The sequence below is a fragment of the Rhyacophila brunnea genome, unplaced genomic scaffold, assembly GCF_057557595.1.
Source record: "Rhyacophila brunnea isolate RB1 unplaced genomic scaffold, BYU_Rbru_1.0 scaffold_11, whole genome shotgun sequence".
NCBI classification, from domain to species: Eukaryota; Metazoa; Arthropoda; class Insecta; order Trichoptera; family Rhyacophilidae; genus Rhyacophila; species Rhyacophila brunnea.
Window position 1 is genome coordinate 34459199 of NW_028232763.1, and position 14049 is coordinate 34473247.

Genomic DNA, 14049 nt, shown 5'->3' on the forward strand with positions numbered 1-14049 from the left:
GTAGACAGTAAAACGGATTCATCTCCTCTGCGCATGCACAAAACTTCTCGGTGTAAAACCAGAATTTAAAAGTTGAAGAGGAAGTCGGCGTTGAAGTGACTAAATGGGGACGTAGCTTATGGATCGTCCGAATTGGTTTGACGTTTCATGTCAAACCATTTCTGATGGTCCGAGAACGGTTTGATTTTCAATGATACACTGAACCATCACTGAACCAAACGTCAAATCTCAAACCATTTCTGGTCTACTTTCTACTCATAGAATTTGTACGTATATTGTCTATGGTTTAGTTTGATTTGTTTCGTTCAGGTTGAAAGATATGAACCTGTAATATTAATTACACATGCTGTCTTTTCTACTTTCTAGTTGTTATTTGTAATTAAGATATTTTTATATATTTGTATTTATTATGTATTATGGCGCATTGGCCAATCGCTGTAATGCCGTAATACTCTTTTTCTAAATAAATAATAAAACTGATTATCTTCTGACCATAGATAATATTATACGTAAACTTCTGACAACTATGACAAGTGGATAGGTGGGGGAAGTGTCGAGCTGGAGAATTAATTATCGTCCTTCGCTATTAATTTCTTTTCCGATATTATATTTGTCGTAACAGTGCTATTTATTTAATAATGAAATGCATGCACGCCGTCGTAATACAGCGTCCGAGTCAGAGCGGGTGCAATTGATACCGCCCGATGATACGTCGTATAACAAGCTCGATAAAAGTAACAACAGCAAGCAGTATCCTTACCCTCCAGACTCGTACATGCCCCAAGTGTACAACGAAAAAACGGAATACACGTCGGAAGAGGACACATTTCCATTTTTAGTCGATAACAACGATATAGTTGACGCAGTCATGACAGCCAGAGACAGGACTAATGAATTCGCAGCTGCGATCAGATCTCTACAAGGAAACACAATTGCTAGAGCTACGGCGACGCGAGATGTACGGAAGGCACAGGCCCTGCAGAGCTATTCACAGTTTATGCACAGCGCACGAATGATAAGCAAAAACATAAGCAGTACTTACTCAAAATTGGAAAAACTAGCGATACGTTAGTAAATCATTCATTGCTAATATCCATAATATATTATAATACCATCACCATGTTCACTAGCAGCGTTTCCCAATTTATTTGGTAAAGATGCATAACTCTAGACATGGGAACTGAGTCATTTAGGAGTGCTTCGGAGACTAGGTTCAATTGTAGATAGTGATTCGTTCAATTGAGACATTTTTTTTAGTATTATAATATATAGATACCCAATTTGGTAAATGTGCTGCAGAGGTGGACATGAGATTTTACAACTTTCTATTTAGACCAAACCAAATCTAACCTACCCCAACCTAATATTACCTCATGTAATCTTGGTTTGTGATAATGGCGTATCAAAATGTATGAAAATTTCAAATTTTCAATTAACGATTATTGAATCGAAAAGTCGATGCGCCGACAGAAAAAGGTATTTATTATAATTGTCCACATGGAATAAACTGTTTTCGTAAAATTTTTTTTATAAAACTCGTGTCCACCTCTGCGGCACAATTACCCTCAATTTATATAGGGAAACAACTCAAAATACCTTGTTCCAAGATAATGCCAGTTTTGTAAATGTAGTAAATGTACAGTCGCACTTGGTTATTACGAGGAAGATGGGACCGACTGAATTTGCTCGTTATAAGTATCACTCGTTATATCGTTATATAACATTTTTCGCGCCACACTCTATGCATAGAACAAAAAATTTAAGAAAACATCGTAAAAATCCCCGAAACAAGCATGGCATTCATAAACTACAAAATAAGTTGTTTATTGTAATGAAGTGCTGAGTCACCGGCGCTGGTAGGTATCTGCTGACTTCACAAAGCTTGGATTTTTTACATGCAATTTCAACCATATTATGCGTGGATATTTTTTCAATGTTGTCGGAAAAAACACCAATTAGGTACTTCAACACTTGACTAGTGTCGTAAACGTAATCCGATCCCGGCGGCATTGGTCTAGTTAACTTTTATTGCTTATGGTCGAAAATTTTTAATAATTTCAATTTATATTCAATTTAAATTCAAAATAAAAGTTTTGCTCGGTATACCCGAGAAGAAGCTCGTTAGAAAATTGAATAAATGTATGAAGAAAATCATAAACTAAAATATCAACGAATGTTTCCTCGTTGACATTACATCCGAGATCTCGCTATTTCCGTGATCGTAATAACCGAGTTCGACTGTATTTAAATTTTATTTAGCTCAAATGAACTTAGGAATACACAATGAAATTTTACAGTTTATTAAATAACCAACCCAGACATTCCCGTGTATAACTGAATTATTATCTATTCTGGGGTTATTGTTTGTGCGACTCGTATCCATGAAACTACATATAAAAAATTAAGTTAACAAAATGATTTACCTGCGCACGACTCCAATCCTGTAAAACTATACAAAAAAAATGCGTCACGGATTGCGATTGACATTTCCAAACTATGAAACGATCAAACGAAATGCTCGATTGTGTGGCACAGATGCTAGATGTATATGAATTCGTTTAAAAAGATTAGGTCATTCGTGAACGACGCATGTCTACATGACTCCATATCATCAAAATAAACCTTGATAAACAGTCGAATTTAAATTTAAAAAAAAAACAAAGCAATGTAACAAAATTATGTTACAGCATTTATCTTGGCAATATTTTCACTTTTGAATTGATTATTGGTTGCGCTTTTCACAGTGGACTGTAATTTGAAGATACTTGTAGATTACGGATCTAAGGGGGGGGGGGGGTTACTCTGTGGTTAACGCGGCTTCGGTCCTATTGTATCAGATCACGGCGTGATAGTCTTAGCTTTAACAAACCTAGGCGCGTCCGCTGTCTTGAAGTAACTGAATGTTATTTAATCATGGTCGACTCATGACCCGTCGCCTGGTCGCCTGGTCTTGCGATAATAATTAGTGGTTTTGAGGTAGGTGGAAAAAAGCGACCATAATTGACCCAATCAATTATCTCAAATTAGGGTTTTAGAGACAAGTGTATGATAATAGTGTCAATTATGCCACGAATCTGCAAAGCAAAATAAAATTACTTGCAACTTATACATTAATCTCAAATTTTTCAGATTCACTTTCAAAATAATATATTCTAGTATCTGCCTTCCAGAGAAAGTTTTCTTTAACATTTTTGTTATGTTGCATCCAATACAACTTGGTTGTAAGGCTTTTTTTTAATAAGCACGACTTTCTTTTACAGTCGCAAAGAAAAAATCTCTCTTTGATGACCGACCGGCGGAAATACAAGAGCTGACCTACATCATCAAAGGCGACCTCGGGTCTCTCAATCAACAGATTGCTCGGCTGGGAGAGATGCCGCGGGGCCAGCGTCATCTTCAGTCTCATTCGTCCAGTGTTGTCCTAGCTCTACAATCAAGGCTCGCTTCCATGAGTACACATTTCAAACAGGTCAAGTTTCAACTTTTTTCAGCTTTTAACTCAGGAATTGATCTACTGAATTGTGCTGAAATAATTGCATTTTTGACAGTTACAGGCGATAATAGTCTGAAGTTTGCAACATATGAATTTGTATTGCTAAATCACTCACTGCTAACTTAACACATAAAATTATGTAAAGTATGTGCACTAAATACTGGCAATGTTTCGATTGCGATATTAAAAATTATATAACATTTGAACCCACTGATATATTAAATTAATTTTTCAGAAAATATTTAAAAGATTATGTAATGCATTCCAATGTTATATTCAGAGGTAGTCTATTGAATGAATTTTGTGATTTAAATCAATTCGTTTAAAATGTTTTTATCCACTGTCCAATAAATATTGGTGTCATTATAGTACCCACAACATAGCTAGTCACTTTGCGAATCGTTGTCACTTACAAGGATTGTTCGACATAACATTTATGGACCTAAAAAACTAGGATAGAAACCATATTATTTGAAAGCACCTATACTAATTTATTATTTATAGAAGCTCTCATCGTAAAAGAGATATAGAAAACTCTTTTCAGCAAGTGACATGCAATAAAAATTTGACATAATTCAGTTTATTGTTATGATTTTTTAGTTAGCATGGTGATTAAATAAAATAAAACAAAATTCCAGATGCTTCAAAACACTCAGTCGTTGAAGTAAAATCATTTTCATAAGTACGGTCGAACTTGGTTATTACGAGGAAGATGAGACCGACCGAATTTGCTCGTTATAAGCATTACTCGTTATATCAGAGAATAGGTGTTTTTGAATGAACGGTCACATAACACAAAAAGTCGCAATTCAAACAAAAATACAGAATTAGAATTTTTCCCCAAAACACGCATGGCATTCATCAACTACAAGAGAAGTTTATTGTAATGTAATGAACACTGGTAGGTACCTACTGACTTCAGCTTGGATTTTTTACATGAAATTTCAACCATATATCGAGGGCTTAGTGTCAAACAACACTATCTACAAAAGTGCAACTTTACAGGAGAGCCAAAAATCATTATTTTAGATTCTTGTAACTCAACAAGGGAAAGGTTTATTTAAAATCTAATGTTAATATTTTATATTTTATTGTGTATTGTACATTTATCTTGCTTATGATGATGTTAAAATTTATACGGATAGTTTTTAAAAAATATGAAAACAAGGGTAACTTATGTAGTTAGCGTTAAACTTTACTGACGATTTAATTAAAAATTAGAAAAGATTGACATAACGTTGTTTGACTATCATGTAGCCGTAAATGTAAAATAACGTTTTCTCAAAGAAAAAAAAAAAAAACACTTTTTTGTAGATAACGTTGTCTGACTTTAAGCACTCGATATGTGGATACTTTTTCAATGTTATCGGTGAAAACACCAATTAGGTACTAAGACACTTAACTAGTGTCATAAACGTAATCCGATCCCGGCGGCATCGGTCTATGGTCGGATTTTATTGCTTAGGGTCGAAAATGTTTTGAGACACATGAACAGTTTTGAGAAAAGTTTTGACGATATTTTTGCTCGGTATATCCGATAAGTTGCTTGTTATAACAGTGAATAAATGTATGGAGAAAATCATAAACTAAAATGTCAATGAATGTTTCCTCATTATATCCGAGATCTCGCTATTTTTGTGATTGGAATAACCAAGTTCGATTGTATGTAAGTTTTTTAACAGCATCCTTACAAATAAAAGCTCGCTACCGGTATTTGTATTAAAAAAATGTTTTGTCTATTTTTTAACACAACATTCAATGGGGTTCAATAGCAGTAAAGAAACATATCACAGAAACACCCAGGCTTGAGAAAATCACGTAGATGTATTACACCCGATCTTCTTTTTGCACATCTTTTTTTTTGCACGGTTTCGAAATAACATGGTTTAAAAAAAGTATCGATTATTTTTATTATTTTTTATTTACACTGATTTTTTTGCTTCAACACGGTTTAAAAAACTAAAAAGAATAAAAATATGTATGTACTACATATTTATCAAAAAACCGCATGCTACTGGTGCACACATAATTATGTTGTCACCGGATGCCACCCAGACATACATACATGGCGCCACTAGTCAGTCACTTCGGGTTCGATACGAGAAACGCGCCGCGTGCTCCGGCGTAAGCGTCATTAAATATTTCCAGCGATAAGAGTGATTTTTCGCCAGCGAAAAACAGCAGTAAATGGGCACGTTTATTGTCAAGTAGTGACACTGAATGAATATATTTCTCTATGCTAAATTTAATTTAAATCGAAAACTATGTATAAAAATAATAAATAAATTTGATTTATTTTTGAGTTCAAGAATTTCGTAATTTGAGTTGATTTTAAGTATATATACCTATCTATATATATATATAAATCCAGCTATCATTGGTGCGTCCTTTTACAGACCCCACAGTATAGCGTCCATCAGAAAGACTTGATTTTTCGTAAATTTAAATAAAGTATATTCTTTTTGTCATGCATCTGACAACCGTGAGGTATTTAAATTTTTGAAAAACGTTTATTTAAAAATATACAAAAACCAAAAACCACCTTTTAATAACCCGCTTATCGGAACTCCTTTCATATTAATACATTAAGGCGTCCTGCATATATTTCGTTATAGTGGGTAGCGTCTAGTGCGTCCAACTTGTATATTTCGTTAGATTATCTCAACAATCGGACGTCTTGCAACGTTGCCACTATTTCTTTACGTTTTTGTTTTATAGTTAGGTACGTTGTTATTGAATGTTAAAGCGTTTGTGCGTAATTATGAGTATTTTGGAGACTATTATTTAGAATAGAAAAGTTGGAATGGTACTCGTATTTATATTATTATGGTTCGTGATATGATTGATATATCGAGTGCTTAAAGTCAGACAACGTTATCTACAAAAAAGTGTTTTTTTTTTTTTTTGAGATAACGTTATTTTACATTTACGGCTACATGATAGTCAAACAACGTTATGTCAATCTTTTCTAATTTCTTATTAAATCGTCAGTAAAGTTTAACGCTAATTACATAAGTTACCCTTGTTTTCATATTTTTTTAAAACTATCCCTATAAATTTTAACATCATCATAAGCAAGATAAATGTACAATACACAATAAATTATAAAATATTAACATTAGGTTTTAAATAAACATTTCCCTTGTTAAGTTACAAGAATCTAAAATAACGATTTTTGGCTCTCCTGTAAAGTTGCACTTTTGTAGATAGTGTTGTTTGACACTAAGCCCTCGATATGTAATGTTGGGTATTTTCCAACCTTTGTCTTTTCATTCTCCCGCCTCAATTTTCTTCCGTCTTTGCTGGAATACTTAAGTATCGGAGATCTTGATATCTTCTATATAGTAGGTGGCAGTAGCGAACGGTGGACGTGGGCTTTCAAGATCCGCCATAAATAGTTTTTTGTTAGTCATAGGTATTTGTTTTTATTGAAGTAAGACTACAATTTACAGAGGGTGCTGGTTAGTTTTAAAAAATCAATTAAACCCTGCCTAAACCAAACCATAATAGTTTTGGTATACTTTGGGCGATACTACAAAATTTTACACACTTTTTCATTCATACTTATTAGTTTTCGTTGGATTACATATTATTACAAATATTGTTGGTTCATTTTTTTAAATTCAATAAACATCCTAAACATCCATAAGATGTCTAAAGTTACATTTGATTTAATTGCATAAATTTAGATAGTTTATAGATAGATGAATATCTTTTGACTGTTATTTATTGGATTGGTTTCGCACGGTCTAATTACATTTTAAAAACTAAAAAACACAGAGTGTAAATTGTAGCCTTATTTCAATGAAAACAAATACGTATGACTAAAACCCTTAGCTACGTCACTACCTTATCTTAAAGGAAAAGCATAAAATGTAACGAAACAATGGTACTATTCGGTTATACGGAATTCAGCGGAAAACGCATTTTTAGAATACCCGATATACTGGATTATTTGTTAGTTTGGGTTAGTTTAGGTTAGGTTAGGTTGGGTTAGTTTAGGTTAGGTTAGGTTTGGTTAGGTTTGGTTAGGTTTGGTTAGGTTAACCTAACAAATAATCCAGTTTCTCGGCTATTTTCAAAATGTGTTTTCCGCTGTATTCCGTATAACCGAACAGTACCGAAACAATTAATAAAACACGGTTTTTATAATGAAATATTATTTATCTTTTATAAATTGAAAATAACGTAGTATTCAATAATAATTGGGTGTCGTGACACACATAAAAAGTATTTTCATTTAATTGGGACATAATACCTTAATATAGTTAAGGTAATTGATAAAATTATACAATAGTGGATAGGAAAAAAAGGTACTTACCCGATCTGTACTTAAATATAATCATACAAATTAATAATAGAAAATAACTATTCCTAAATAAAGTTAGGTTGGTAGTTAGCAGAAACATTAGTGGATAAAAATAATAGGCACCCAATATGTACTTCAAAATAGTTACATAATTTAATAATTAAAAAAAGAACAAAAACAATGCCTAAATAAAGTTAGGTTTTTGGCAAAAACACAATTATGTATAAGAAAAAAGTAACCCAATATATAATGAAAAATAGTGTAACAAAAAACAAAAAAAACACGAATTACCTATAAGTACCAAAATAAAGTTAAGATGATTGATAAAAACATAAGAGTATCAATAAAATAGCTGGTAATAAACTCTTGCAAAAAATTGCTAAGCTCAATAAAGTATCTTTCCCTACCAACAATAAAAATAAAGATATTTATGATACTGTACAAAAATTTAATACTAAGTAAGTTACTAAAACTCCAAAACAGTATCCGAAACAATAACGGTAATGCGATAAAATAATAATACCTACCTACCTAATTTACCATACATCGCGACTATCCCGAAGGTCACATCATAGGAATGAATAATGAATAAATAAATATTATTTTTGCATCACCAGTGCTGACATTGTAAATCTGGAATACAGCGTTGCCAATCGTAGGACGTACGACACGCGAAACATTGTAAACAAAATATACATGCACAAATATACAATCTTTGTTAGTAGCGCCGTCAGCGACAAAACTGCAAACTACAAATACATATTTTGTTCCTATGAGGTAACAAAACTGCGTCTGGGCTATTTTCGTTTTTAGACTCTATGAGCGGTTGGGAGATGAGATAACGTAAAATTACATGAATTCAATTCTGCGTCCGTATACCGGACGCCGTATTACAGTTGGACGCAAGATTGAATGAAAGTGTCCTATTAGATGACGCAGTAATGATAGCGGGATGTATATATCATTATATATATCAGTATATAATACGAGGGTGGGTCAATAATTCCTTAGAAAAAAGCATTAAAACAGTTTTTATTTTTGGATTTTTTTTTATTTCTCAACATAATCTCCTTGGAGCTCAATACACTTGGTTAGACGTTTCTCAATATTTTTAAACCGTCAGAAAAATAAGTTTTCGGAAGGTCCTCAAAATAAGCATTTGTCCGATCGATGACTTCTTCATTTGAAAAAAAACGTTGTCCACTTAGCCATTTTTTTAAGTTTGGGAAAAGGAAAAAGTCACTGGGGGCTGAATCTGGCGAATACGGTGGGTGGTCGACCAATTCGAACTTCAATTCTTCAATTTTAGCCATTGATCGTAAACATGTGTGAACACGGGCATTGTCCTGATGAAAGAGGATTTTTTTCCTGTTTAAATGAGGCCGTTTTTCTTCAATTTTGTTTTTTAGCTGGTCCAATAAAGATGCATAATAATCCCCTGTTATTGTTTTTCCTTTTTCCAAATAGTCAACGAAAATAATTTCACGTGCATCCCAAAATACAGTAGCCATAACCTTACCAGCTGATTTTACGGTTTTCGCCTTCTTTAGACTTGGTTTGCCTTCGCAATCCACTGCTTTGACTGTTCTTTCGTCTCGGGAGTATAGTGGTGTATCCAGTGGCGAAGGGTGGAGGTAGGCTGTTAAGATCTGCCATAAACAGTGCACATTAAACTTTTTCAGACATACATATTTGTTTTCATTGAAATAAGACTACAATTTAAAGATAGTGTTGGTTAGTTTTTTAAAATTCAATTAAACCCTGAGAAACCAAGCCATAATAGATAATAGTCAAAAAATACATGTCTATCTATAAAATATCTAAAATTATGCAATTAAATCATACATAACTTTGAATATTTTATAAATAGAATAATATTTTTTATTTATTATAGTTTGGTTTAGGCAGGGCTTAATGAATTAAAAAAATTAACCAAAAATATGTGTAATATGTATTTTTAATCCAACAAAAACAAATAACTATGAATGAAAAAGTGTGTACAATTTTGTCGTATTGCCCAAATTAGACCAAAACTATTATGGTTTCGTTTAGGCATGGTTTAATTGATTTTTAAAAACCAACTAACACCATCTGTAAATTGTAGTCTTAGTTCAATAAAAACAAATACATATGACTAAAAAAGTTTAGTATGCACTATTTATAGCGAATCTTAACAGCCTACCTCCACCCTTCGCCACTGGGTGTATCCATGTTTCATCTACATTCACAAAGCGACGAAAAAATTCATCCGGATTGCGTTGCATGAGCGACAACAGGGCTTTAGAGGCCACCACCCTATTGCGTTTATTGTCGACTGTGAGCAAACGCGGCACCCATCTTGCAGAAATTTTTTTCATGCCCAATTTGTCATGTAAAATAGAAATGACGCTACCTTTTGAGATCCCTGTAACCTCAATTATCTCACTCAACTTTAATCTTCGGTCACTTAACACCATATCGTGGATTTTATTGATCATTTCTGGTGTAGTCACCTCTACAGGACGTCCTGAGCGTGGTTCATCCTTTGTTGATGTGATGTACGACCACGTTTAAATTCATTTAACCAGTTATAAATAGTTGCAAGTGAAGGAGCAGATGTGCCGTGAACTAAATCCAACTCATTTTTTATTTCCTTTGCTGTTAACCCTTTTATATTAAAATGTTTAATAACAGTTCTAAACTCAATTTTCTCCATTTTTGTAAACAAGCAAATTTTTTTTTTAAATGTATGAGAAACACACAACAACCCGACCAATCTGATTGAAACTTCGCAGCATACTGAATCGGTAGTGCCGCTGCATGAAAACAAACCGCTTACAGTACTAGTCGCGCCACCTGTCGGCTTTTCTAAGGACTTATTGACCCACCCTCGTACCTATCTACCATTTTTGCATGGGCACTTTATCTCTTTTTACATGGTTTTGTTTTGCACGGTAGTCTTTGGTACGTACTATCCCCCGTACAAAAAGAGGATCGGGTGTATATATCTCGTTCCCGTCGACGACAGTACCTTTAGTATTGAACTACGAGAGCCACGAAAACTTGATAGAATGATACTTAGAACTTTCATTTAAGTTTTATAATAATGTTTGTTTTCCCTTAGGTGTTGGAGGTGCGATCGGAAAATTTAAAACACCAAAATACTAGACGAGAGCGGTTTACCAAAGGATTGCCACCGGTGAAAGGTTCAATGACCTTATTAGAAGACGACCATGTCAGCATAGACTTGGAAGGTGTTTCAGGAGACAGGGTCCATCAGGCCCAGCAGATGGCATTACGAGATGACACCGACACGTATGTAGCTCAGCGCGCTGAAACGATGCATAATATCGAGAGCACAATCGTAGAATTGGGTGGCATATTTCAACAGTTGGCGCACATGGTCAAGGAGCAGGATGAGGCGGTCAGTAGAATTGACGCTAATGTTCAGGATGCGGAATTGAACATCGAGGCAGCTCATTCGCAGATATTAAAATATTTTCAATCGGTCACCGGTAATAGAATGTTGATGTTCAAAATATTTGGCGTACTGATATTCTTCTTCATATTTTTTGTCGTGTTTTTAGCATGATACAATAATAATAATTATTCAAATTTATGTAAAAATATATTATTTTGTAAATACATATAAACTACACTCGATAGCCTTATTTTATATAAAATGCTTATGTATGTTGTAGAAAAGAATTTTAAGTATTTTATTTTGTCAAAATCTTTATTGCAAAATCTAGTTTTATCAATAGTGGTTACTGTACATGGTTAAGAAAAGAGCAATCATGAAATTGTAATAAATCAAATTTATAACACTACTTCAAATCAATCCAGTTGTCATAAATCTTCATAATAAAACTTTTACTATACGTAATTATGGAAATGTCATTTAAATTTGAAGTTACTTTTATGATACTAATTCTCTGATACACATAGCAGGGGTGGCTCATCTTTGGACGTCTATCTTTTCAATTTCTCAAAAAATATAGATTACAAAGTTTTTCAAATTAATTTCGCAATGTTTTTTTTCTATCTTTCTACATGATTTTCAAGGTAGTTGATGATGGATTCAGGCTAATCGCATACGATCGCCTACTGTGTCGCTCCAAAGCATTGATCAGTTAAGTAGGGATGGATCCGCCAGCTCTAATATGTTCATATATAACTGTATTGTATTATGACATTTGTAATTATTTTTCCATCTAAAACCATAAGAAAAGTTGATAATGTATTAAACAACCAATTTTAATCTTTAACCCAATGAAGACAATCGGTGCCAATTTGAAGTTGCTGTTGACCAAATCTTCCACAGCGCTACATCCCGGGGTGGGATTTGGCCTCCTCCACAACCGCTCTCCACTCACTCCGGTCTCTCGCCACACTTCTCCAGTTACCGGGTCTTCCTATATGAAGCCAGTCCACTTCTACGGCGTCAGCCCATCTCCTTCTTGGACGGCCTCTGGGTCTCTTCCGTTGGGGTAGCCACTTCGTCATGATCCTTGGCGCTCTAACTTCAGGCATTCTCTCCACATGTCCCGCCCATCGTAGTCTCTGGGACTTACAGTATCTTATGATTGTTTGCTGTTCAATCAGCTCTTCCAACTCGTGGTTCATTTTTATTCTGTAGTTCCCATTTTCCAACGTGGGTCCAAAGATTTTGCGGAGTATTTTGTGCTCAAAGACAGCTAATTTGTTTTCCTCGTTTTGAGTTAAGCACCAAGTCTCACAGCCATAAGTGACCACTGGCCTTATAATTGTTTTATAAATTAGAAGTTTACTTCTTCGGCCTAGAATCTTCGACCCCACCAGTCGCTTGCAGGCATGCCAGCATTTATTCCTGGAGATAAGGCGGATTTTTATCTCCTCTGCTGTCTTATTTTGTAAGTAATTTTGTACGTGAACTTGTCCACCCTTTCATATGCATGCTGTCCTATGTCTATATTCTGCAGCGGTATCTGATCGCGTATGCTGACCATATACTTAGTTTTTGACTGGTTTATTTGCAGCCCAGCGTTTTCTGCTTTTATTTTCATAGTGCCACCATGGTCGATCATCCTCTGTTTGGATCTGCTTGTAATTACTATGTCGTCAGCATAAGCGCACATCTGCGTTGTACTGTTATCTACCCATCCTCTTATGTTGGTTTCGCGAGCTATGGATTCCACCACAAGGTTAAATACTATAGTGGATAGCGCATCCCCTTGTCTCACACCTGATTTGATTTTGAAGTTTTCAGTTTGCTCATTTTGCACAGTGACAACTGCTTGAGTATCCGTCAGTGTGGTCTTTATTAGCCTTACTAGTTTTAAGGGAATTCCCAGTATTTTTAGGCTTTGCAGCATCTTATCCCTATTCACGCTGTCGAAAGCTTGTTTAAAATCAATAAACAGGTGGTGGGGTGTAAGGTTGTATTCGTGCGCTTTCTCCATAGTTTGCCTCATGAGATGGATGTGATCTATGGTGGATCTATTTGGTCGGAAGCCGCATTGGTATTCTCCCAGGATTTCCTCACCGTAGATCATTAACCTGCTATACAGTACAGATGAGAAAACTTTATAAGCTGTGTTTAGAATTGTGATCCCTCTGTAGTTATCGCACATTGTTTTGTCTCCCTTTTTCAGAATAGGCACGATTATACCCATCTTCCATTCCTCAGGTAGAATTTCTTTTTCCCAAATATTGAGAATTATCTTGTGGATATTTGCTTCCAGTGTTGGGCCACCACTCTTTATCAGCTCGGCTGTTATCCTGTCGGTTTCAGGTGCTTTATTGTTTTTCAGCGTTCTTAATGCTCTTCTTACTTCAGGCAGAGTAGGCTCATCAATAAATTCCTCACTACAATACTTCTTCCGTTTCCTCGTGACCATTACTATAAGCCTGATTTAAAAGTGTTGTGAAATAGCCTTTCCATCTTTCCATAATGTCCTCCTTTTCGATCAGCATTTGTCCTTCACTATCCTTACAGGAGTTTAATCTGGGTTGATAGGATTTCGTTAGATTTCGAAGAGTCTTGTAAAATTTTCTGGGATCATTGTTTCTTCTTTGACATTCCATGTCTTGGAGTATTCTCTTGAGCATCATTCGCTTTTTCACTCGACAGAGCTCTGTTGCAGTTTTTCTCTTTTCTTTATAAGTTTCGTAATTTTGGCGAGTTTCCCTTTGTAGGCATTTCTTCCTTGCTTCATTTTTTTCAAACAGTGCTTGCCTGCAATCATCATCGAACCATCCTGCATCTATTTTTGCTTTGTTTTCCCCC

The 14049-nt window shown here is 34.7% G+C and overlaps 1 protein-coding gene across 1 annotated transcript; it reads left to right on the forward strand.

The window, feature by feature from the left end:
* Positions 1-11516, forward strand: Syx5 (syntaxin 5). Its single transcript, XM_085960341.1, has 4 exons — positions 1-266; positions 498-1067; positions 3261-3469; positions 10906-11516. Exons 2-4 carry the CDS (start codon positions 644-646, stop codon positions 11371-11373), a joined length of 1101 nt encoding a protein of 366 aa, XP_085816467.1. The 5' UTR covers positions 1-266; positions 498-643; the 3' UTR covers positions 11374-11516.
* The last annotated feature ends 2533 nt before the right edge of the window (positions 11517-14049 follow it).

Excerpts from the sequence above, each read along its gene's own strand:
- Syx5 (XM_085960341.1), top strand. The coding sequence starts at position 644 with ATGCATGCACGCCGTCGTAATACAGCGTCCGAGTCAGAGCGGGTGCAA. Across the intron at positions 1,068-3,260 it reads ATTGGAAAAACTAGCGATAC|TCGCAAAGAAAAAATCTCTC; the intron begins GTTAGTAAATCA and ends TTTCTTTTACAG. Across the intron at positions 3,470-10,905 it reads TGAGTACACATTTCAAACAG|GTGTTGGAGGTGCGATCGGA; the intron begins GTCAAGTTTCAA and ends GTTTTCCCTTAG.